The sequence below is a fragment of the Corylus avellana genome, chromosome ca1 (genome assembly GCF_901000735.1).
Source record: "Corylus avellana chromosome ca1, CavTom2PMs-1.0".
Taxonomy (NCBI): domain Eukaryota; kingdom Viridiplantae; phylum Streptophyta; class Magnoliopsida; order Fagales; family Betulaceae; genus Corylus; species Corylus avellana.
Genome location: NC_081541.1, coordinates 38,010,064 through 38,037,892, shown reverse-complemented (window position 1 = coordinate 38,037,892; position 27,829 = coordinate 38,010,064). Strand labels below are relative to the sequence as shown.

The 27,829-nt window shown below is 33.1% G+C and overlaps 1 protein-coding gene across 1 annotated transcript; it reads right to left on the bottom strand.

Annotated features, from left to right (window-relative positions):
- Nucleotides 1-13,256: 13,256 nt before the first annotated feature.
- On the bottom strand, nt 13,257-21,782 carry LOC132168195 (uncharacterized). Its single transcript, XM_059579315.1, has 7 exons — nt 21,371-21,782; nt 19,670-20,067; nt 18,668-19,162; nt 18,413-18,562; nt 16,546-16,629; nt 14,644-15,059; nt 13,257-14,045 (listed from the first exon to the last, which is right to left on the bottom strand). The coding sequence occupies exons 2-7, from the start codon at nt 20,058-20,060 to the stop codon at nt 13,437-13,439; spliced, it is 2,145 nt and encodes a 714-aa protein (XP_059435298.1). The 5' UTR covers nt 20,061-20,067; nt 21,371-21,782; the 3' UTR covers nt 13,257-13,436.
- Nucleotides 21,783-27,829: the final 6,047 nt, after the last annotated feature.

The window sequence follows — 27,829 nt, the reverse complement described above, 5'->3', positions numbered from 1 at the left end:
AAAAATGAAACCTCAGTGAAAAAAAAATAAAGCTATGAAACCCAGAGGAATCTGAAGTATTTAACCCTTAAATTTAATTGAAGTTGTTACATCTAATAGTGTATATCAGTACATGATTTTATAATATATATATATATATATATATATATATATATATATATAGTGTGTGTGTGTGTGTGAACATTAACTTCATATACACTTTTAGATCCACCAACATGTACATTGACTACATACATCACATCTTTCTTGATCAGGAAGCCTCACAATAACTATTATTTGATCAAATTAAAAGTTAAAAGTTGATGCAAATGAGTAGAGCTACCATAAAAATGCTCAGGCTCAGCTTGGGATCTATTCGTTTATTAATCAAATTGTGCTTGAACATATTTTTATACTCATTTATTCAACAAGCTGAACATGCCAAAACTCGACTCGGGTTATGTTTGTGAACAAAGCTCATGGAAGCTCGACTTGGCTCGTTGATATATATATATATATAATCTTGATGGGCTGAAGACAGATTCACAGAATAAAGGATAAGATTAAATGAGCTCGAGTTTGATTATTTGATAAATGCTTATCGAGTTCAAGCTGAGTTCCAACCCCTTGGGAAAAAAAAAAACGAGCTGAGCTTGTATGCATGGTCAGAAGCTCGAATCGAGCTTGAGCTGATTTTGAACTCATATACAAATTTAATGATCTGAGTTCGAACATGCCAAGCTTGGATTGGATTGGCTCGATTACATCCATAAATGTATCCATTTCATGGTTAAAATTTAATGTTGATGCATCTAACAATATACATGACTTCATATTATTTAGTATTTTTTTTTTAAATGTTAAAAGTAATATTTAATTGAAATTGAGGTAAAAGATGGAGTCAATGTTAATTCAAACTCAGGACCTTTGACTCTAATGTCGTGTTAATTCACCACTTAGTATTGTGAGTACACTTGTGAATGTTGAGTCATACATTGAGAAAATATAAAAAGAAAAAGTAGTTAATATTTCTAAATGGACTTTAGCACATTAACTTAGGCTTTTGAGCTAAAGTGATGTTCAACTATGTATATTAATGTACTATTGGTAAAAACTTCATAACCGCTTTATATCTCAACACTTAACCACAATGCTTAAGCTTATAGAAATAAGTAAATTTAATCATTTAATCAATACTTTAACACATGCCAGCATTAACTTTTTATATTCACCTTTAGATGCACCAATATTGACTACACATGCATCACATCTTTCTAGAGGAAACTTTATGCAAATGAAAACGTTGATGCATAAGTGAAGCAGTTACATATAATAAAGAATCTCGCGTATAGCGCGGGTTATGTGCTAGTATGTATAATGTGAGCAAGTTACAAATATATTATGTATCACTAATTAACTATAGTACAAGTATAGTATATAATTATACTAGAAAAAAAGAAAGAAAAAAAGAAGAAGAAGAAGAAGCTAGTAATATATATATATATATATATATATTAAATGAACGGAGCTCGCGAGCCCTATCGAGTTTTCTCAAGCGAGTCAGGTATGTATCATTTACTAATCGAGCGGGTTTCTACAGTAACGAGTGGGTTTGTATAGTATCGAGCTCGAGTTTAGGTCGAGCTAAGCCGTTTGAGTATTAAGTGAGTTGTCGAACGGACTGGTTTATTTACAATCTTATTTGGATGGATTTGAACTTTGAATTCTAGATGATTTTCACTTCACAATTTTGTATTTCATCTCCGATAGCGTTTGTGATCTTCTCTGCCGGTAAACGTAGCCATGTAAATATTGGTGTTATTGTGTGTCTTGGGTTATTTATGACTATTGTAACATTTTGCACTGCAAGAAGACCTATAAGTCACTCTTAACTTTTTTTTATTTTTTATTCTTAATTTTTTGTAAGTAATGAGGATATTATATATATATATATATATATATATGTCTTTTTTGTTACGGTAAAAGTTAGTACTTTTTCATGAAATAGGATACCAATACTACTAACCAAGCTCTACCCAAGAGAATATAGCTAAAATCGGACCAAGATTTTACGAATAATAAATAAAGGGGATCGAAGCAGAATCTTATTAATTGACACGATCGATTTCAAATATTATTCTACTTGGGCACTGCCTGTGTGTTTTTATTGAGAACAATTAAGACTTAGAATAAATTAAGTTTTTTTTTTTTGCCCTCCAATTAAAAAAAGACATAAGCTTGGAACACCAACAAAATAAATATTAAAATACTAGATTTTTCACTTTTTCATTACTCATCACAAAATCTCTATTCTATGTTCGATCCGCAGCCCTATTTTCTGCCGTACGCCACCACCCAACCGTATGCAAGCATCGCTTCGCTCAAGAATTGGCTCACCCTCCTCTTAATATTTGTTGTGATGGATTTGGTGTGATAGGGTGTTTTTAGCTTAAAGTATTTTGGTGTTATAATCTAATGTGACAGTCTATTTGTAACACCTTATCCCAAATGACACATAATATTATCCGTTTTTAGTTCTTCTAAACCCCTCTTGAGACTCAATGTCCTTGCTGGTGACCCTCATGAGCTTGTGTACGCTCCCCCAATCTTAGGCTGAATTATGGCTATAATACCATATGTAATATCCCACTGTAAATGATATGAGGCATTTTGGGGTAAACACAAGAATAAAACTGTGCGGGCTTGGTTCAAAGTAGACAATATCATATATTTATGAAAAGTGTTACACTATATTATTGGAAGGCAAAAAAAACTTGATTTATATGCCAAGTCGTTATAAAAATTATTCTCATTTAATTATCAATTCCACCACCAAAATATATATCTTACAACAATAAGCCTAAATTTAGAGAGAGAAACCTGGGAAATATGATGAGTCACGTGTCGCACGATCAAATTATTTTACAATAATAATTATGCCTAATGTTAGAGGGAGAGGTATATATCCTTTTCGGGCTTAGAAAGAGAAGGCGGGAGGGAGAGAGTCACCTGAGATAATTGATGAGTTGATTGGCCTGTACATTAAAGCCAATTTATCCCAAATAATTTTGGCAGAATTGATTTCCCTAATCTCCGGTAATATGTCCACCTCATATGAAATTAGAATTGCATGTAAAGCTGCAGCATTATTCTTTGTCCATGCCTTGGAGCCAACTACATCATTATATTGTTTAGGAGGTTCTGTGGTTGCTTGGACAATGTCCCAAAGATCTGGAGCAACAATAATTTTTCATCCAAGCACTCCAATTCTCATAATTGTTGTTTCTAAGAAGTTTAAGAACAATTGTGCTTGAGACAGTATTTGTTGACATTCTTAATCTGTCAAATTACTACGTACAAAACGTGTAAGGAGATATACAGACCATATATATGGTGTATATATATTTGGTTTTATAAAAAGGACAAAGAAAAGTGGTTTCAAAATAAAGAAGCAAAATGATAGCCGTTTTCAAACAGGGCAACTGCATGCATTCATACTCCTCTAGAAAAAGCAATTTATAAATATATATCACAATCTTGATTTGATCAAATTAAAAGTTAAAACTTGATGCAAAATGAAAACGTTGATGAATAAATATTAATGAAGCAGTTACTTACAGGTTTAGAAGGACTGTGTTCCCAAACAGGTAGTTACTGCAATTACTACTTGTTGCCAATAGAAAAACTTCAACATTAACAGCAACTTGCTCGTAATTATTCAAATACATTAAGACTTAAGAGCAACTTGCTCATAAACTTGGAATCTGAGCGGAACCAAGCCACGTGGTGCCAAATTTTGACTTTGGTCATTATTATTAATTAAGAGCAACTTGCTTATAATTATTCATCAGATCATAAGAGCCCTTAATTAGAAGAAAATAGACTAATTATCAACGTTAACTTTCTCTATGATTCTTTATATATCATATATTCTTCCAACGTCCGGCAATGGTGGAAGCAACACATGCATGTCACCGACAGCAGCAACTAAAATTTTACTTTAGAGAGAAGAGTTGACTCGATCTTTGGGGAAGGAGGTTAAGTAAGGGTCAAGATGTCTCTACTTACTACAGTTGCCTGGGTGGGTGGACATCCAATAATTAAAATATTATCTTTTTGTCCGTCTAGCCTCGTTTTTGGATTTATGTTTTGTGAAAATTATTATATTAATTCTTGAGTTTTGGATCTTTTTTCAAATTGTTTCATGAGTTTTTATTTTTATTTTTTAAGTCCTTGAGTTTGTCTTCCTTCTTCTGTCTAATGACAGCTCCATGAAATTGAGGCTTAAGGCAAAAAGTTAAACTAATTAAGACATTTTTATTTTAAAATAAAAACCATTTTTCTCGGGTTTTTTTTTTTTTTAAAAGATGAAAACTGACTAATCAAATTTAAATATACTTGTTTTGTTAGTATATTATTCTTAATATATAGTTAATTTGACTGATCCATTTCATCGATATATGGTAACATGAATTTTATAAATCTAATTAACAATATCATTTTATTTCATTGTTTCAATATTTCAATATTGTTCAGTTATTCATTTTTTTTAGCGCAATTGATGTAATATTTTGTTTGTTTTTAGCAACAATTTTATCAAAAGTTCCTTTTTTGTACGTGATTGAATTAATTTTTTTTTTCCCTTTTTCTTAAATTTTTGGTATCCAAATTTATATTTTCTATCAAACATATTAGAAATTGGAAAAGTAAAACAATGAAAATATACGTAATGAAAGGGGGCGGGCCGGGAGATTAAAAAAAATTGTGCAAAAATTTCAGAAACCTCGCCACTAGATCCTGCATTATTTTTTGAACTAAAACAACATCATTTTTATATTAGCCTCGACGTTGATAATCAGACTATCAGTGTCAATAGTTAGGTGTTGACGCTCATAGTACGTACTTTTTAATTTTTTTTTTTAGCTTGCAAAAAACCATATAAGCCTATTAATTTTTTTTTATTAAAAAAATTATAATAAAAAATTAATTATTTTTAAATTGTTAGTAAATTTTTATATTTTTATATTTTCAATTTTTTTTTTAATATATATACAACATTTTATAAATATATATTGTTTTTTAAAAAATTATTTAAGTTTCATATATAGATTTGGACAATATTTTTATCAACTAAAGAGTTCAATATGGTTCAGTTAGATCTTGCTTGTCTCAAAATTAATAGGGTTTGATCCATCCTAGATAAGATCATTATTTCTTTGAGACTTGGACATGGGGCTTAACCTTTTCCTCTAGTGGGAGGATGCTAAAGATTGATCAAACTAATTGTAATTAATCCAAAAATAGGTAGATAAATAACACCGATGTTAGTAGGGTTACTGACAATCCCTCTAGTACAATTAACTAGTAATTGAATGAGGGGATCGCCCATTAATAATTTAGAGTAATTATAATGCAAAAGGTGAAAATACATGATCTATGATAATCATAAGGTGTAAAAGCATTATCATCCATCATTGACTCGAAGCTTCCAATTAAAATTACCAATCAAACCTGGTACGGTGAAATGCTTGCGTATAAAAGGCCTTTCATATTTCATTTGCCTATAAATTAAAGGCCCACCAAAGAGCATTTCATATAGGCTAATTGCTCATCTTGTTTCCTTCTTTCTATTAAACGTTTGGCTCTAAAAATTTGCAGATCATTATTTGGTGAGGAATGATGGAAAGGTTGTTCATCCTCACTTTTGTGTTTGGAAGTGTGTTCATAATGAAAGTAGATTTTATAGTCTAATTATAGGAGGTTGTGGGTCAAAAGACACAAATCACACCAACTTGAATACTCTGGAGGGCACAAAGCCAACCTTCAATGACAATGTTTTGTGTAATTCAATAGCATTGTGAGATAATTCATTGCTCCATTCTGCCACCAACTTATCTTACAACAATAAGCCTAATGTTTAGAGAGAGAGAGAGAGAGAGAGTAACCTGGGATAAATGGTGAGGAGTCACCTGTCCCAAACAATTTTGGTGGAACTGAATTCCCTTTAATCTTCGGTAATATGTCCACCTCACATGAAATTATAATTGCATATAAAGCTGCAACATTATTCTTGGTCAATGCCTTAAATCCAATTACATCATCTTTTGGTTTAAGAGGTTATGTGGTTGCTTGGACAATGTCCCAAAGATCTTGAGCCAACAAATAATTTTTCATCCAAGCACACCAATTCACATAATTGTCATTTCTAAGAAGTTCAAGAACAATTGTGCTTGAGAGAGTATTTGTTCCCATTCTTAATCTATCAAATTACGAAACATGTTAGGTGAGACTCGGAAGAGATATACAGATCGACTAATATATGGTGTGTATTTAATTGGTTTTCAATTTTTTTTTTTGCTTTTAATAAAAAATAAAAAGAAAACAAAAAGCGCTTTCAAAATAAAGACCCAAAATGATACCCATTTTCAAACAGTGTAACTAGGGGTGGGCTAAACACGCCTGTACCTGAGAAACCTGCTTGCCTTCGATCCGCCCCGCATCAAAATACCTAGATCTCGTTAATTATGAATCGATCACGAGTTATACATTTGACAAACCGAGCGGACCGGATCGGCATTCAGGAATGTGTTTTTAAAATTCGGTTACCGACCCACCCAGAGCTGGCTTACCCAAAACCCAGTCATATAAAATTCTTATTTTTCCCCCACCCCAAACCGTAAACACTCAACATCAATCTTTAACCTAAACCTAATCGGCGTAATCCCTCTCTTTCCGATCTTTCCTAGCCAGGAGTCCAAACTCCATATGGCACAACCCGAATAATTTTTACAATAGTATCTCTGATTATATGAAATGGGTTCTTCATTCTTCAAGATTTCTCAAATTTTCAAGCTTCAACATTTCAACCAGCCATCTCAAATTTTCGAGCTTCAAGATTTCAACAAGTTTAACTCTCTATTTCTAAATTGTAGTGACTATTTCAATTCTCTATCTCTATCTCTCTCTCTCTCTCTGACCTACTCTACAATTGATTTTGGTAAGCAACCATCAATAAAAGAGACTCCGAGGATATCCAAAAGGAACAAGAGTTTATTTGGTTTATAGTTGAAGATAACAGGGTATTTGTGACTGCAAATGCGAAGTTCCTAGAAGAGGACTATGTAAACAATCACAAACCAAAGAGTAGGGTGGTTCTAGAAGAAATGCAAGAAGCAAGGGAAGGAATATTTAGAAAAATGGTTGAAAATGAGGTAATTGTATCTAATACACCACCAATTACTGCTAGTGAAACACCAAGTACCATTATACCATGTCGTAGTGGGAAAATTGTCAAAGCACCTAACAAATACTTGGGAGAAGCCTTTATGGATGAATCTGATATAACTGAATCTGACCAAATAGCCTACAAATTAAAGAAGCAATAAATGATGTGGATGCAGACCATTGTGTCAAAGATATGGAAAGTGAGTTGGAGTTAATGTATTCCAACAAAGTCTGAACTCTTGTAATTCAAGCACCTAATGGCATTAAACCAATTGGCTGTAAATTGGTTTACAAGAGAAAGAGATGAGTCGATGAAGGTTGAAACCTTCAAAGCAAGATTAGGAGGAAAGAAGGAATCGATTATGAAAAGTGCTATGCAGGTGTATATCACACAATATGCGGAATTAACAAATGGCAATCTATAAACAATTAATCACCAAAATAATCACAACAGTAACTCAATCGCACAAAATGATTTTAGTGATGAAAAGAAAACCTTTTAGAAATCGTTCTAAAAGTAAAACCTCTCTAGGGCAGCCAAACCCAGGAAATCACTCTAAGAAAATATTCTGAGATTATTGACACGGGAAATACTTACAACCCTTTGCAAATCCTTAGCTCTGTTAGATTGACAAGCGCCCAACTCGTCTCTTTGCTCACAATTTTCTTCACACGTAATTTTCCTTTATCGGGCCCTTTCGATAGACTTCTCAATGAAGCACACAATTAAAACTAACAAAAACTCTAAGAGGGATGATTTGGCTCACAACATAAACTCTCTCTTAGCACAGTCTCTCACGAACTCTCTAGTGGAAATTTGTTCATATACATCTATGTAGAGATCTATATATAAAGCCTAAAGACCCCTAGTCTAGTTAAACCGCAATTACATTGTAAAATAGACCTAGAAGCTACAGGCCATTTGGACGGTAAGTGGGCTCGTCCGGATGGGGCTTGTAATACATGCGAAACTTGGTTTCTCGAACACAGCTGTCTGGACGGGGAGTATGTTCGTCCGGACAGGGTTAGGGCAACATCACTTCGTAGCGACTCTTGGTACGGCACGTCTGGACGGCTTGCAGACGAGACTCTCAGGTTTTCTTGATCATCTATCTCGTCCGAATGCCATACAGATGGGCTTGCAGATGAAGCTCTCGGGTTGAAGAAACTCTTTACTACACTGATGTCCGTCTTGATAGCTATGCATCTCGTCCGGACGCCCACAAATTTTTGACACTTTGAACACCATTTTGATCACTAAATTTTAGCCAACAAATAAAACTTACAAACTCCCCCTTTAGCAATTCGGTGACAAAATCAATAACTGAGACAACCCATCCTCTCCCTAAAAATAACTCCCCTTTTTTGTCACAAATTGACAAAAGGTCTCATGTTTCCTGAAACACTTACAAAATATATCAAATATTTGTGGAATAGGAAAAACATAAACACAACTCATGATGATAGATAGGAAAATGCATAAAGTATAATCCAAGATCATGAAAAACAAAAACTCTCCCTCAATATATGACTCAATATTAACAAGACAATTTTATGGAAAAGGTTTCTCCCCCTCAAGAGTCAAGTAAACACACATGATGCATACATTAAAAACTCATCAGTCTGAATGGCACCAACTAACTCTTCTATCCTCATGGTTTCAAAATCAGTGCATGACTCAGTAGAAGTTACCTTCATTCTGAATCTTTTAGGGAGCGATGTGATAACCTTTCTAATCAGCTTAGTGTCAGAAAACTTTCTTTCCTAAATTTATCATGAAATTTCTAATTTCACTAAGTTTACCTAAAAACTCATTGAATGTCTCATCCTCTAAAATTTTAATATCCTCAAACTGAAAAACTAACATTTGAAGTTTAGAAGCTTTAACAAGATTAGTTCCTTCATAAGTAGTTTCTAGGATCTCCCATCCATCTATGGCACTATCAAAATTTGAAATTCTAGAGAACTCAGTTTGTGAAATTGCCAAGCATAGAGCATTCATAACTTTGTCATTCGCTATATGAGTTTGTTTTTCAACATTAGATCATTCGGTTGTCGGCTTATCTGGAGCTTTAAATCCATATTCAATGATGGACCAAACGTCCATGGATTTTTAGGAAAATCTCATACGGGACTTCCAATAGTCATAATTTGATCCATCAAAATTAGGCACAGTGTTAATGGTTTGAGACATCTTAGACATGAAACAAAGATCACACTTAGGAATTTAATCCTTCACGGAGTGAACCCGCTTTGATACCAATTGAAAAATGCTATGCAGGTGTATCACACAATATGCAGAATTAACATATAGCAATCTATAAACAATCAATCACCAAAATAATCAAAACAGTAAATTAATCAGACACAATGATTTTGGTGATGAAGAGGAAACCTTTTAGAAATCGTTTTAAAAGTAAAACCTTTTCGGGGCAGTCAAACCTAAGAAATTATTATAAGAAAATATTCCGAGAGTACACACACGGGGAACACTTACAACCCTTTGCAAGTCCTTGGCTCTGTAACATCGACAAGCCTCCAACTCGTCTCTTTGCTCACAATCTTCTTCACACGTGATTCTCTTTTATCGGACCATTCCTATAAACTTCTTAATGAAGCATATAATTCAAACTAACAAAAACTCTAAGATGGACGATTTAGCTCACAACATAAACTTTCTCTTAGCACAGTCTCTCATGAACTCTCTGGTGGAAATTCATCCATATACAGATCTGTAGAGATCAATATATAAAGCCTAAAGACCCCTAATCAAGTTAAAACATAGTTACATTGTAAAATAGACCTAGAAGATACGGGCCATCCAGATAGGGCTTGTAATACATGGGAAACTTGGTTTTTCGTACATGGCCGTCCGGATGGGGCTAGGGCAACATCGCTTCGTAGCGTCTCTTGGTGCAGCGTGTTTGGACGGCTTGCAGACGAGATTGCAAACGAGAATCTCATGTTTTCTTGATCATCTACCTTGTCCGGACGCCATGCAGACGAAGCTCTCGAGTTGAAGAAACACTTTGCGGCACTAATGTCCGTCCGGACGGCTATGCATCTTGTTTGGACGTGTACGAATTTTTGGCACTTTGAACACCATTTTGATTACAGAATTTTAGCCAACAGATAAAACTTATAGATTATGAGGAAATATTTTCACCTGTAGCTATGCTTTAGTCCACCCGAATAATCTTAACCATTGCTCATTATAACTATGAGATTTGGCAAATGGACGTCAAGACGGCCTTTCTAAATGGGCAACTTGACGAATACATCTATATGATGTGGCCAGATGGTTTTATAGCTGAAAGCTAAGGGGATATGGTGTGTAAATTGCAAAGATCCATTTATGGATTTAAGCAAGCATCCCGATCATGGAACCTCAAGGTTGATGAAACAATCAAACAATATGGTTATGGTTTTGACCAAAACATTGATGAACCATGTGTGTACAAGAAATGCGGTGACAATGTTTCCAAGTACTTTTCTAATTTTTAATATATTATAGAAAATACATATTTGGATATGAAAAATTTAAGGAAAAGGAGAAAAAAATTAATTCAATAACGTACAGAAAAGGAACTTTTGAAAAAATTGTTGCTAAAAAGTAAAAACAAACAAAATATTACATCAAATTGAGCTAAAGAGTGGTTAATTGATCAATCAATCTTTGGAATGGAACTAGAAGACAAATATTGAAATAATAAAACAAAATGATATTGTTAATTGGATTTATAAAATCCTTTTGACGATTGATGATCATATTAACTATTGAGAATAATATGGTAACAAAACAAGAATATTTAACTTTGATTAGTAATTTTTCATCTAAAAAAACAAGAAAAATTATTTTTAATATAAAAATTTATTATATTGTAGTTTTAAAATAAAAATGTGTTATTTTATCATTTTACCTTAAGCCTCAATTTTCAAGGAGCTGTTCTTGAAGAGAAAAATGAAGACAAATTCAAGGAATTAAAAAAATAAAAAAAAAATAAAAAAAAAAGAAGAAGATAATATTTTATTGGACGTCTACCTAGCCAACTGTAAAAAGTACAGGCATCATGACTCCTAATTAATTTGGTACAACGTGCCTTATTTCCGCTCGAAGTGTTCTGTAAAGTAAAATTTTAGTAGCTGTTGTCGGTGGTCACTGCATGCATGTGTTGCCGGACGTTCGAAGATTATATATGAAGAATCAGTGGGAATGCAAAAGTTTACTCTATAATATAGTTGACGAATATTTATTAATTCTATAAATAATCCCGTAATTCTTCTCTCGTTTCTCAATTCATGTCACGTGAAATTGGGAATGTGATGAATAATTATGAGCAAGTTGCTTCCTACAACGTGGTTTTGTTCCGCTCAAGTCTTCTCTATCGAAAATAAAATTTTAGTAGCAGTTGTCGGTGGCATGTGTTGCTTCCACCATGGCGGGACGTCCGAAGGATATTATATTTATGAACAAGTTGCTCTTAAAGTCTCTTTTTTCTTTTTCTTTCTGAGATACAACCGAGGAAGAGGGGAGGGGTCAAAGGCAAGTTGCTCTTAAAGTCTTAATTAATGTATCATTGTATTGGACATCATCTCTAACAATATCTTTAAATATTTGAGTTTTTTAATTTACAGTATTGCACACTGTGAATTTGACCAATTGGGCTCGAGGTTTGTCTTCTCTAATGCGAAAAAGAGTAACTCTATTGTGTAAATGCAATTAAACGACAAGACAGTAAATACCGATAAAAGAAATGTTATATTTATCAATTAGACAAATCAATCTTCCCACCTTCCCAATGCACACTACTACTTCATGCTCAGAATGAAAATATTACATGATATCAAATTGAATGGACAATTTTTTCTCTAATTCATTTTATATATAAAATTGTCATATATTTATTTAGTACATGAAAAATACATAACTTTTTTAATAGAATTTTCTCTAGCTCTTTCAATATTATTAAAAATAACATGTTCAATTAACATATTCAATGGCACCTGACAATTTTGTAGACTAGATTGAAAAAAATTTGTCCAATCTAAATTGAAGTAAAACTCAATACTATATTATAGAGTTTTTTTAAATGTTTTTGTTTTTAATTATTAATTTTTACGAAACACTCTTAAAAATTTACCAAATCAATTCTCAACTGTTCTCAAATGGGACCTCTCTTCCTTTTCTTTTGTAATGCTTTCAAAGGCTCTCTTGGCTTGCTTTTGCTTTAAATCTCTCTCTCTAAATCATGGTGTCACCATTACAAATACCTACAAGCTCTCTTTTGAACTCAACTTATTAGTGTTTATTCCTAGTAAAAATTTCTGTTGAATCTTGAACGGGATAATTTATATATTTTACATTAATAATAATTTTCATTGCCTTATCAAGAAGTAAACATTTTGAAAGTATAAATAGCATTTCTCTCTAATTTATGTGACTATTGTGGGAGAAAACTCCAACGTACTACCAGGGACGGAACCAAACATTTTTATGGGGAGGGGCCAAAACTTCGAAGAAATTTTTTGTCCTTACATTAAAATAGAGACACCAAAGTATGAATAAAAAATATATTAAATTAATATATAAAACATAAAATTAACATTCCTTCAGTGATAACAAAAAAAGAAAAAAAAAAAAGAGAGAGATAATGGATTTAAGAGAGTAAAGGGTGTGGATCGTTTTTACATGTGTTGGATCTTTTTTCCCTTCATATTGTGGGACTCCCGTGATAAAATGGATCAGGTTTATCTTCAGTCTGTACGAATCGAACACAGCTAAATACCAAAATATTTCGATAAAACACCTACTAAAACAAGAAAACTTGAGAGCCGCAGGAAGAAGGGAAGAACTGGTAGATTAAATATGCAAAAGTTTAAAAAAACAGATTAAATATGCAAAAGTTTAGATCTATTAATCTCTTTATTTCTTCTTATAAATTGGGATATTGTAAATTGTCATCTTTGTTAATTGTTGCATATGCTTTATTTCAATGATAATTATTACAGAAAGAAAAAGGAAAAAAAAAAAAAAAAAATCTACAAAGGATACATGACTAGCTAATAGATTTATTTATCTCGTCATAAAATGTCTAAACCACTAAACAATGAGACCCAACTGCTTAATACATCACAAACTGAATCATCACCAATTGTTCATTGTAAATTCATATTGTCTTTAGTAACCCAAACTATTAAGCAACACGTCTGCATCAAATCTAAAAATAAATTGCTTAGAACAAACGATGAAGATGCCTCGTACCTAGTCGATATGTTGAGATTTGTTTCAACATGTAGACAAGAAGGGGAAATAGCATACAAGCGAATTGGATGACAGTAACACTAGCAAGGCAAATGGCAGGAATGACCATCCATGATTTTTTGGGTACCATAATGAAAAGACCAGCGCAGAAGGCGACCATCATAGTTGCAATAGAGAAGAAAAGAGTGTAATGTCCTATTATCATCTTAAGAGGCAAGGATCGTGAAAAATCGTCTTCTGCATAGCGCGATGTAACCATTCCCAAAAAGATCAATACTGAAGTTGATGCAGAAAAAAGTGATAATGCATCAAATATGATAAAAACCGTAAACAACTTTTTATCTGAGAATATTGGAAATCCTGTAGTTTGATTGTTACCACCTGGAACAGTAAATGCTGCAGTGAACATAATGGTAATAATCAGAGCTCCTACCACTGTACAAGAAGTTGCGGTGCCCTTCATCCATTTCTCTCCTTCCTTCAACATGTCCTTGTGGTTATGGATAAAAAGTTCTTTGGCTGTCATATTTGTATCATTTCGAATATCGTGAATCCAAGGAAGGCAAACTTTCTCCACATCCTGCATTTATAGACTAGAATCTTAGCAATTAGAAATTGAAGCAATATATTGACAAATGCATCCTTTTTGTGGTATCTCTTACAATCCATTTAAATCTCTTATTTATAAATGACCGCAAAGAAATGGATTTTAGATTTTAGAACTATGAACCATAGCATCTCGTTGAACCATATATGAATGAAAATACCTGTTTTACAAATATGCAAAAAGAAATTAACAATTTAGTTTATGATAGCAACACCCAACTTCATTCTAGTTTTATGATGAATGTGGAATAATGAGTTTTCATTCTCTAGTTGAATCATGCAATTGAACTTCCATCAAGCCAATTCAAGGCCTTTTAATATATTACAAGTTACCCACCACATTCTTCACTATTTGTGTGAAAGTTTAGTCTTCAAAAGGAGGACTGACAGACAAGAACAATCCTTAAACGAAGACGTCATAATCTATCAGGAGGGTAGTTGTCACCAACCCTTGTGGTCTATGAAACTTCACAATTCTCTCCTTTTGATAAGATGATGTCTTATATGCACGATCCATCCAACTTATAAGTGTAAGCACATAAATTAGAAAAATATAGACTAAGAGATATGACCTTAAACCATCGAAGTTCGCTCTGCATTTTCAAAGCAGCACCTGTAATTCGATCACGTTCAGTGGAATGTTCTAACATCGCTACCATGTGCAAGATAGTGTTACTTGAGCTATCCAGAGCATTTGTAATTAAACTCTTCACATCAAGTCGGTATATAAAGCTAAATATTTTAGCTTGGCGATGTAGGACAGCATAAAAAAATAAGTTTCTTCCCTCTGCATCAGTGGAATAGAGAAGCCGGCCATCTACTTTAACTATCTCATCAATAAACTCAACAACTCCTCCCTCGACGGCTTGGAGGATGGCTTCATTAACACAATCTCTATCCATTTTCCTTACTTCGCTGCACATTTGAACTAGAAGTTGTCTGGCTTGGTGATGAAGCAACTTTGTTTCATATAAATGTTTCTTGATTCCTAAGACAATAATCATTGCGTCATTAACTCAACTAGATTAAAAAAAGAATAAATTGATCAGAAAAACAAATTAATGAAGAATACAAAAGTTTAGAAAATTTATCACAAAGATATGAAATTTTTTCAGTGGATGTATTAATGCCCAAGAGCTCAAGGAAATTCAAACCTAACAGCACTTGGACTTACAAAATTAGTACCACAAATTGAAAATCCAAAGTATTTGTCAATCAGATATGCTATTTGAAACTTTGACTTGTTGAAAGTGATATGAACCATGCTTAATGTTTGGGTAGGACGTGCCTTCACGAGCCTTCATTTTTGCCCCGATGGTTAATAGCAAGTGTTGCTATCCCTAAGGTTAGAGGCTCAAAGGATTAATGAAGAGAGAATTAGTCGTTTTGCAATTACATTACTCCAGAATTGTAGCCGTATCAAAAAAAATGCTCCAAATGAAGAGCCCTTAAGGCAGGGCCCGCCCAACCACTAGGAGAGTTAGGCGGTCGCTTAGAGCCCCCAATTTAATAAGGTCCCAAATTAAAATTATTCATTAAAAAAATTCCATAAAAAAAATTAAATCCCTTATTACCCTCCATTTTCTTTAATTAAGGCCTCTAATCATGCTAAATAAGTAATTTAAAAAAGCCTCCAAATTAATGAATCCTAGTAAAACAATTGCCATAAAAAGAAAAAATTCAACACCTAATTGCTGTTTAAATAAAAAATAAATACAAAATTAAACACAGTTAGTATATATGCTTAAATTAAGGCCCCCTACTTAATTTAAAAAATGCATTAATATCATTTGATTTTATAACATTCTGTAATAAATAAGGCTTAAAAAATTGATATCAATAAATAAGATAATCAAATAACAATAAAGATATTCTTAAATAAAATACAATCTTAAACGGGTAGATATTATTTTTTTGTTCTTGTGAAATGACAACCATAACCCTAAAAAATAACTAACTGGAATGGATTAAGTTGGACACGTTTAAAATCAAATGGGAAAAGTAAATAAATAAATGTTGAACATGGAAAGTTTCTAAAATATTTTATTCAATTACAAACTCATCTCTTTATAAATTTTCATTTTTCTCTCTATATTCATATTCAAGCTTTATTCAAATTTGAATTTATAAATTGACAATATATACATGTTACAGTTGCTTCTGTAGAAATAAATTTTTCAAAATTAAAATTGATAAAATCCTACCTAAAATCAACAATGTAACAAGAGAGATTAAATAGATTAGCCATATTATCAATTGAAAAAAAGATGTTAGAAAATCTTGAATATAAAAACTTAATCAGTAATTTTGCATCCCAAAAAGCGAGATGAATGATTTTTAAATAAAAATATAATTAATATTAAAATAAATATTATATATGGCCCTGCCTTAATTAAGGTGTACTCATGCACCCAAATATTTTCATTGTTCCATGATATAAATCCTTAAAAGAGGGAGTTTAGGCGATGACATACCTGATCCGCTCATCTTTACGTGATCACTTTGGTGGATATCTATCTGAATATCATTGGTGGAATCTGTTGATGGAATGGATATACCTATCACCAAAAAAGTCCAATAAGTACTATATCTCTTTGTACCAATCGAAATATAATTTTCTTAAAATAAGTTAATATCCATCATATAAATTTTGTTTCCGTTCCAGAAGGATAACTAGTCAAGTGCATCATTGTAACATTTGAATTTCTTGTGTAAAAATATATATACGTTTGTTTTCGGTTTGGTTTCTGTAATTATCATCAATTGTGTTATTATGCATTTGTGCTATATATATATAAATGTATATATAGAAATCATGAGTAGTACATTGTATTTATGGATTCCCTTCAATGCTTTTGTATTGGTTTGATCTTTTAGATTTTAAACTTCCCTTCAATAATTTTGCTTCTTTTTTTCTTCTATGCCAATACTTTTGCTTCTTAATTAATGATGAAATTTATTTACTTACAAAAAGAAAATAGGATAAAGTTCTCTTAACCCCCTCAAAGTACTACATCAATGACAATCTACCACTCAAACTATCAATTGTGACAATTTACCCCACCAAACTACCAAAACAATGACAATGTACCACTCAATGCTAATAAAATGACTAAATTACCCTTATATAAATTTCAATAAGACAAAAATATCCTTATAAATTTTTAAAAAAATTAATTTTTTTAAATAAATTCTAATCTAAAAAAAATTGAAAAGAATGTAAAAAACTGGCCACCCTATTTTTGCCATAAGGGTGGCCGGCCACGTCTGGGGTGGTTTCGACCACCCCAGACCGCCCGGTCTAGGGTGGCCGAAACCACCCCATGGCCCTTGAGGGTGGTTCGGCCACCCCCAAGGGCCAAATGAAAATAAAAAAATCTAGATCGGTGAAAGTCACACCTTGAAGATCGGGGAAACTACAACCATCAAATCCAGATCGGGGAAAGTCAGTTCACTCGAGTACCTGATCCAGTCAAAATGGTAGAAGTCTTTGAAGATGGGTTCCTGAACTACTTCGAGATTACTCACATGGAAAGTCTAAGGGATTTCCCCTTGGTTATCAGAAGAGAAGTCGAGAAGCTGATGGAACGAAGGTGTAATCCTGATGAAGGAATCTGGATTAAGGTCTGGTCTATGATCCGGAACTGGGATGCAAATGATTTCATGAAGATCACACCTTCTAAACGTCTCGTCCTGCTCAAGCCAAGCAAAAGATGGACTGAAGACTTGTGCTACGGAAATTCCTACCTTGAGCCTACAAACCCTTTGGACTTTGCACAAGACTGGAGAAATTAGGAAATCCAGATGAAAGATCTGGGTTGCTCTTCTATTAGGGGTGGCCGGTCCACCCCCTGGATGGTGGTGGAACCATCCCTTTTTTGTTTTTAATTTTTGTTATTTATTTATTTATTTTTTAATTTTTTTATAAATTTTAGTATTTTTATTTTTATTTTAATAAGGGTAATTTCATTATTTTATTAACATTGGGGTTACATTGTCATTATTTTGGTAGCTTATGGGGTAAATTGTTGCAATTGATAGTTTGAGGGATAGATTGTCATTTGGGTGATAGTTTGAAGAGGTTAAGAGAACTTTACCCAAGAAAATAAAAAGTGCAAACTGTTAAAGCTATTTGGATATTCTCAATAACTTGGAACACTATAAATAGTATATATATTTGCCTTTCATTAGCCTAAAAGACAAATTTGGAGGGGAAGTCATGGATTGGACTGTGCAAACATGCAAGCATTTAATTTATAGTTGACACTTCAAAAAAAACAAAAGAAAAAAGAAAAAGAAAGAGAGAGATAAGTAAATATAAGAAACAGAAATGATACTTACAGGCATAGATCCACTTTTCCCAGAACGAGAGCTGGTTCCCACTGGGGAATGCAGAAGACTTGGAAGCCAATGCTGCCAAAGGGGAGCTCTTATACATGTTCGGAACAATAGCAGAACTTGGGTAACGCTTGAGCAAGTCCAGAGCAACATCTATTGTATTGTATGGTAGAGACATAATTAATTAACAAATGGAAAATTATTCAATATAATTTCAAAGCATCGGACGAAAGAAGAATGAATAATTAGGGTCCTTACCAAAATTATTGAGAAGTATGAACCCGGTAAGAGCCGTGGAAGCATCAATGTCACTTAATGTTTGATGATTTTCTAGAGAGACAAAATAGAGATGGCGAGCCACTTCTATATTTCCAAACTTTAGAGCCGTTATAAGTGGAATACGTTTCTTACTGTCTCGGATGTTAAGTAAGTTAGTGTTCTTTGTAAGCATGCAATCTACCATCCGAATATTTTGTAGAATAACAGCCTGGGCTAGAGCTGTCAAACCAAAATCGTCTCTTTTTTCCAACTCTGCTACCGACAATAACTGCACTAACTTTTCCACAATTTCCATATGTCCCGCAAAGACAGCCACGTGAAGAACTCTACGTCCATTGACTGAAATTCTTGCTCTCTTTGCATCATCTTCTCTCCTAAGGAAATCGCTTGCAGCATCCCAGTCACCACTATTGATAGCCACACGTAAGGGATCATATTCGGGGATTACAGTGCTTACGTGTGAGCAGTTTTCCGCTGCATGTAGAGTAAAATGAGTGAGTTCGGGTTTCTGATAGCAACGGTCCATAAATTTGCTTTTATTAATTTTTTTTTTTTCAATTTCCCTGTTTTGTCAAGATTTACTATTATTAACTTAGTACATGGAAGGGGCATGTCCTTCCAAGCTAAGTCAGCCAGAATGGAGCATATATAGGAAATTTTATGGTCATTTTTCTTATCTTTATCTTACTATTTATGTTTCAATTAATATGATTTCTTGAGTAATGTTAGAAGTCACTTTTGTGTTAATCTTTTGTCCTTACAAGGATGATGTGCCTCTTAAAATCATCATTAAGCTTGTAATTGATCACTATTAGTTTTGATCAAATAATAATTTTAAAAATTACCTCATTTTTTGAAAGACATAAGAGTGACACAATAGGAAGTTTCAAAATTACTCTTCTTTCTTAATCAACAAGAACTTATGCACCATCAAGTTATTTTATAATAATAACCTTGATGTTTGGAGAGAGAGAGAGTCACCTGGGATGTCTGAATTGAGGTGACGTGGGCTGTCTGATGGAGAGTCACGTGGGATGTCTGGTTTGGAGTCACCTTGACCTGGCATGTCTGTTGGGGACTTTGGCCCATACTTTGTAGCTAATGCATCCCAAACAATTCTAGCGGAACTGATTCCCTTAATCTCCAAGAGTATGTCCTCGTCGCATCTACTTTGAATTGCATATAAAGCTGCAGCATTTTTTTTGGTCCAAGCCTTAAATTCAACATCATCTTCTGGTTTAGGAGGTTCGGTGGTTGCTTGGACAATGTCCCAAAGATCTTGAGCTAACAAATAGCTTTCCATCAACACACTCCAACTGTCATAAATGTTGTAATCACTATAGCGGTATTGTGATAGAATAAGTTTTGTCATCCTTAATCTGTCAGATTACGAAACATGTTATGTTAGGTGAAACTTGGAACAGATATATATGTACAGACCATATGCTATATATATATTTGGTTTACAAAGCAATTTATTTTTTGCGTTCCATAGAAAAAGTACTTTCACAATAAAAGAGCAAATGATACCCGTTGTAAAACAGAGCAACTGCAGTACTCCTCTAGAAAAGCAATTTATAAATGTACATCTTAGCTATATGTGTTTCCCATTTTGTATTTATACAATGCTTCTTTCTTTTGAGATTGGATATAAATTTCATACAAATTGGGTTCTAGAAATCATCCTACCCGGTTTCTAAAAATGCCATATGCCTTTTTTTTTTTTTTTTTTGTAAGTTCTAATATGTGCGGCTGTGCCAGATCTGTGGAAAACGGTTTGGCAATTAAAGGTTCCAATGCAACAAAGGTTTTTTGGTGGAGGGCTTGTAACAACATCCTTTCAACAAAAGATAATTTATTGAAGCGGGGCATAGTCAAGGAGGATCTCTGCATATTTTGCACATATTCTATGGAAGTGTCCATCATCTGTGGATGTGTGGGTGGCATACGGATTTAGGACCAAACTGGAGTCCATACGGACAGATTGTGGACAATCCTAGGGTGGTCTTACCTACGCTGAGGAGCTGGATGGTTCATCATGTAAAGAGGGAAGTGAATTCTGAGGCCCATAGTCTCACTACGGCTGCACTTATTAATGTTTAAGATCAGATTTAGGTTTCTAAAAAAAAAAAGATCCGATTTAGATAGAGGAAACTCGTAATTATATTTTTGACATTATTACATTAGATCAATTGCTCTCTTTCTCTTTAGAGCTTTATGCTCTAGATAATTTTTCTATATATGGAAGGAATGAAGATGGAATTTTCCAAAAAAAAAAAGCACATATATAGGACACTTAACAAATCCAAAACGATTGAACCATTTAAGACGCAAACCTCGATCCATACACTAACAAAACCCATGCCTAATAGGCATAAATACCCTCAACATCTTAAATTTCCTTTTCAACTTAAACAGGCCAGACAAGAAAGAGAAATGATAGTTTTTCAATACTTTTTTTTTTTCAAAAAGCTTGGTTTTAAATTATCGTGGCACATTGTATCTGATCTATTGAATATTGTTCTTTATTTAAAGTAATATAACTTACTACATCATTTTAGAATTAACTATTTAAAGTGATATAACATGCTACATCATTTTATTAAAACAATCATAAAAATTATGCAAACACAAACTTTGATTAAAAAAAAAAAAAAAAACAAATAGCAAATAATTACTTACAGGGTTGGACGAGCTGTGTTCCAAAACTGCAGCTTGAAAGTCTCAATGTGCAGTAGAGGCGAGCTCACCTGTAGACCAACTTAAAAAGAACTTAAAAAAGAATGGCTGGTTTGAAAGTTAGATATACTATTCCTCACGCCTCACTCCTTCAGGGATTCCATTCAGACCCTTTCTTCCTCTTTCCTGTTAATAATTTTTGTCGGTCCTTTTTCGTTTTTCCTCTTGATCAGCTAGGGAAAATGAAAATGAAAAAATCTGCAGTAATCAATATCCATTTCCTTCACATCGTTCGATTTTTCCTTATTCAATCTTGAACGTCCATTTCCTTCCGAGTTTAGGCGCTTTCTTCCTCTTATCATTTCACACTCCAAAAAAGTTTTCAACGAGTTATTATTGTGTCGCCCACCATGTCCTTTTTTTGTAGAAGCTAGCTAGGAAGGTGTACTATTTTGCAGAGTAGGTGAAGGTACTCAGGAAAGGAAATGATCTTCACATGTAAATGAAAAAAATTGCAGTAATCAACATCGATTTCTATCCCTTACAAAAAAAAAAAAAAAAACATCCATTTCCATCACATCGTTCGGTTTTTCGTTATTCAATCTTGAACGTCCATTTCCTTCCCACCCCTTTCTTCCTCTTTTCTTTATTCAAAAACTATTGCCTTCAAACTACCTAAACCCTAAATTCTAAAATATTCTCTTAAATTTTTAATTCAGATAAATATCTTTTTCAAACTATAAAAAATTATCAGCGTTACTCTCAATGACAAATGTATCAAAAATAACAAAATTTTAATTTTAATTTTGGCTTTTTTTTATTAATAACAAAATTAAATTTTAAACTGAATTTAAAAAATAAAAAATAACAAGGGTGTGGAAATTGAAAAAATTTACTTTTTTTTTTTTTTTTGAATTTGTTGGAGTATATTTATCTTAAATATTTTTATTTTTTTATTAGTCAAAAAAACATTATTAATTTTTTTGGTAACTTAAAAAGACATTATTCCAATTAAAAATTCAGAAGATATTATCAATCAAACGATATTACGTGAACTTTTTTCAAAAAGTTTTCATCAAGTTATTAAATTTGTCACCAACTATGTCCTTTTTCCTCTTGAAGAGAGGTGTACTGTTTTGTAGATTAGATAAGCATACGATCAGGAAAGGAAATGATCGTCACATGTAAATGAAAAAATCTTTAATAATCAAATATCCATTTCTATCACTTCGTTTGGTTTTTTTAATATTCAATCTTGAACGTCAATTTCCTTCGATTTTCTTCTTTCTCTTACCATTCTCCGAAAAATAAATAAATAAAAGTTTGGAGACATGCTCCTTGGTCCTCTTAAACTATTAATCAATTGATAATATTTTTTTCAAACTTTTGATAGAAATAATATCTCTCTCAAATTACCAAAAATTATTAATGTCTCACTCAATGACAAAAATACTCCTTAATAAGATTAAATAATTCTTTTTTTTTTAAAAAAAAAAAAAAAAGCTAAAATGAATTTATTTTTTAAGAATAAAAAATCAGGGTGTGAAAATTTAATTTAATTTATTATTATTTTTTTTTTGGCTTTTTTCTGAAAGAAAAAAAAAATTATTATTATTATTTTTGTTTTTATTTTTCAAATTGAGTATACCTTTTTTATTAAAAATTTTATGGTTATTTTTTTCTTTTTGCTAACTTTTAAAAGACATTGTCAATTTTTTTGCTAGCTTATGGAGGGCACTCTCCTAATTAAAAAATTTTAAAGACGTTATCAATTAATAATAATTTGAAGATTATATATGGGCTTTTCTCAAAAAAAAAAAAAAATCATAAAGTTATGCCCTTTTTGTCACCCACTATGCTCTTTTTGTCACCCAATATCCATTTCCTTCAGATCGTTTGGTTTTTCCTTATTCAATCTTGAACGTCCATTTCCTTCGATCCCTTTCTTCTTCCTCTTATCATTCTCCAAAAACAGTGACACTGAATAGATTCCGAAACACCATCAAGTGACATGGTGAGTCACCAAATCTTGACCGTCTATTTCCTTTGTTCCTTTCCTTTATCTTTCTCTATGTCAAGCTTTGCAATATGTAACAATGGAATGCAAAGAAGAAAGAAGAAGGAAAGCAAACACAAGAACAAGATGAACATGTGCATTGGAAAACAGAGAGATGTAATGAACTTTTTGTATATTCAACTTGATTCTAAGAATGACGAAGTACAATGTTTATATACTTGGTCATAAGCATAACAACCTTTTAATTACTTAACTGCAGCTAACTGTTGTGCGGAAGCGTCCAAATTTATAACACAATTAATTCAAACGGAACAAACGTGATATAGTGTTTAAAGAAATATAAACAAAGTGACAACAAGAACATAAAATTTATGTGATTCAGCAACTTACCTACATTTACGATGAAACAGTAGAGAAAGAGTCTTTAACCACTCACAAATCCAAATCCAAAATATACCCAAATGCCCACCCAAATACCCAAATACCCCTACTACATCTTTCCTATCCCTACATTCCAAATGGAGCTACTCACACTCAAGCTCTTCTCCCCCAATTCTTCCAAATGGCAGAATGGCCTCCATATATGACAAAAACTACTTCAATAAATGTGAACACAAAAGTCTCAAATGGTGTCTTCCAAATGGCCGAATGGCCTCCATATATGACAAAAACTACTTCAATAAATGTGAACACAAAAGTCTCAAATGGTGTCTTCCAAATGGCCGAATGGCCGCCATATATGACAAAAACTACTTCAATAAATGTGAACACAAAAGTCTTCCAAATGGCCGAATGGCCGCCATATATGACAAAAACTACTTCAATAAATGTGAACACAAAAGTCTCAAATGGTGTCTTCCAAATGGCCGAATGGCCGCCATATATGACAAAAACTACTTCAATAAATGTGAACACAAAAGTCTCAAATGGTGGCTCTCTCTTTTGTTGACAAATGAAGCATTAACTCCTTAGTTAATGCACCTGCTTCTTTTCTTCCTTCAATTAAATGAGCCACCAACTTTCTTCTTCTATTTAGTCCACCGAAATGCTTAAGCTAATAATTAGATTTCGAAATAGATAGAGTAATTTTATACAATATATTTATCCTCTATCACTCTCAAAGTTGAGGTAACATGATTCCTCATAGTTGAGAATTATGTCACATTAACTTTAAAAGAAAAAAGAAAAATAAAAAGATGCGACTAAATTTTGGTCACCAACCATTTCATTTTCCCTTATTGAATATTAACCGTTCATTTCCTTTACATCATTTTTCCTTATCGAATCTTAACCAATCATATCCTTGAGAAACAAATGTCCAATTATTTTATTAAGACCAAACCCTTTAAAAAAGAAAAAACAAATGATCAGATACCCAGACCATTTATAGGCAACTACTCTAACACCGCGACTTCAATAATAAATTGATAAGCATGGATGCTCGCATATTTCATGTAACACCCTGAAAAATTAACTCCTCAGTAAGCCTCTCTGTCTAATTCTCACTAAGAATAATACCAATGGACCTGTATTACTTGAAAGAAAATACTGAACAATAAAAATATATGATTTTCTATCATTCTATCAACATTAATCATTACAACCAGAACATCTACTAAGAATTATCACATTAACTAAAATTATACTATACATATCATTGTTATAAAGGATCTAAGCTAAACTTTATAACACAAACATGTCTTTAAACTCTAATTCTATAACGTCACCCAAAGGCAATCTAATGCAGCGTGACGTCCTGAGTCGCAAAGATAAACATCAAAAAAGAATCAATTCTTTTTAAAAACCTTGAGTTTATCAAAGATTTAAGGAGTTCTTCTCAAAACATAAGAATCTATTTAGGAATTGATGACAAAAGATAGAAGAAACTCAAACTCTAATATTTCTTATTGAAAACTGATAAAGTATAACAAAGCTGGGTTCTGGGGTCTTTAAAACATGTATTTATAGGCCTCGAACTCCTAAGCTTAGTAGTAAAAGGAAATAAGTTGGTTTAACAAAACTGCGTTGGTTGTTCGAACGGAACATCATCTCATTTGAACACTCACAAGATAAAATTAAAGAAAACATAAGTTTTATTCCTCGTTTGGAGGCTTGTTCAAACGGGTTAACGAACAGGTGCTATTGTGACTCCCTTGGAAGGCTCTGTTTGCAACCTCATTCGGACAAGCTGCAAATGGAGCCTTCTGTGACTCACTGGGATGCTTCATTTGCCACCCCGTTCGGACGGGCTAGAGAATGGAGGCTTCTATGACCCTTTTTTTAACAACTCGTTCAAACGAGCTTGTGATCTCGTTCAGACACCCTTGGCTGACATGGTTACCTGAGTAGCCTCAACATTTGCATCTGTCACCATTTTTTCCTCCACCTCCTTAAAGCACCTAGCTACTGGGTTCCTTGGCCTCCTAGCTATCTGCTGCTACCTCCACTTTCTTCCTTTGACCACCACGCGCTGGCTCGTGGATCTCATGCGCTAACGCATTTTCATTGAGCTTTGTTTGTATTTTGTTGATTGTTTGCTTTGTGGGTTACTGTCTCCCTGCGTTTTTTGTAGTGCGCTTTATTGGTTCCTCTCACTTCTACATTGCTTGTTCAAATTATGACAATGCATTTTTCAGCTTCAGCCTCTTTTAAGTGGTTGTTGCTGGTTTCAAGTAAGCTCAAATAGGTTTGCCTTAATTTGTACCCATTTGGCTTCTATAACCATGTTGGGCGGCCCCTTGAGATCCAAGTTACTCGTTTGACTCATTTCCTACTATTTATAATTATTTCTGCACTGTTTTAAGTTGTTTTTGTTCTGTTGTTGGGTCCTACACCATTTGAGGTCCCATAAAGTGTTTACATAAAAATGATGTGGAAACAGCAATTTGTTGAGCTTATAAGACACGAATCAAACTTGAAGTTATATACACATTGAAAATCTTATTAAATGTATTCGTGTTTTTCAGATCACATTTGGGTTCGGCAGATAATTGATTAACATTCGTCTTTGGTTGATCCATTTAATCAGCATATATATATATATATATATATATATCGCCTCCTCATTTATAGCAAAATTATCTGTTTATACATTTTAACTTTCAAGTTTGAATATTTGGAAGTTTAACATGAATTAAATGAAAGAAGCGGTAACTTCTTAACTTTTTTATTTTTATTTTTTATTGGGGGTGAATACCATTAGAGACGTGCTAGAGAGCCAAAGAAAATTGTCCATAATTTTTTTCTAAACTGACGTGGTAGAATTCAGGCACCCCTTGAATTTTCATTTTAAAATTCTGCCACATTAGTTTGGAAAAAATTCTGGACAATTCTCTTTGGTTCTCTAGCACTTCTCATACCATTATGATGCACATTAATACTTTAAATCTTTCAATTTAATATTTATGGTTTCTAGCTAATCTCAATCTAGTATCTCATGGAAGTATTTGTAGGATTTAGTAGGTGACGGGTTGTTAGATGGTGAGTTATCTAAGTTAAGTGTTTGTTTTTTTTTTCCAATAGGTAACTCAATCGACTCTAAACTATTACCCCTCATGAAGGAAAGGTGCGATGGTTAGAATGCTTTTCTCTTACATAGCTATCTTGAGGAAATGTAAGAAGAAAAAAGAGAAAACCTTCAATCCGGTCAATCCGGTCCATCTTTAAAACTCTACTTTTACATCCTCAAATAAAAATTTGAGGCTTCACTTAAAAACACCAAAATAGAGACCGCGGGGGGGGGGGGTCGGTAGAATCTTTCTCTTCCCCTTCCTTCTCCTTATGCGGAAATGTAAGAAGAAAAAAGAGAAAACCTTCAATCCGGTCAATCCGGTCCATCTTTAAAACTCTACTTTTACATCCTCAAATAAAAATTTGAGGCTTCACTTAAAAACACCAAAATAGAGACCGCGGTTCAATAGTTAGAATCTTTCTCTTCCCCTTCCTTCTCCTTATGCGGAAATGTAAGAAGAAAAATGAGAAAACCTTCAATCCGGTCCATCTTTAAAACTCTACTTTTACATCCTCAAATAAAAATTTGAGGCTTCACTTAAAAACACCAAAATACACTAGAGACTAAAACATCATATCATCACTCTTCTCATTTCCTTCTAACCCACCCGTAACCCACCCCACCTTTCCTGCCAAACGCCACTGCTGGAATCCATGGAGCCACCTCCAGAATACACCGAAGGCTACCACCGTAATTCGCCAGTTTAAGGTAGAGAGAGAGAGGGAGAGAGAGAGAGATTGTTGTATTTTTAAGAGTATTTGTTACAATAGATTGAAGTTGAACTATACATTTTTGAAGACAATATCTTGTATGATTAATACTATCAACAAATCTTATCCTGTATTTGAGTTTGTTTCCGAAAGATTGTCTTCTGGATCTTGGTAAAGATCACTGCCGTTGGTTATTTTACAAAGTGATTTTTTTTTTTTTTTTT

Excerpts from the sequence above, each read along its gene's own strand:
- LOC132168195 (XM_059579315.1), bottom strand. The coding sequence starts at position 20,060 with ATGACAAAACTTATTCTATCACAATACCGCTATAGTGATTACAACATT. Across the intron at positions 18,563-18,667 it reads CATACTTCTCAATAATTTTG|ATGTTGCTCTGGACTTGCTC; the intron begins GTAAGGACCCTA and ends ACAATACAATAG. Across the intron at positions 16,630-18,412 it reads GGAAAAGTGGATCTATGCCT|GTATATCCATTCCATCAACA; the intron begins GTAAGTATCATT and ends TTTTGGTGATAG.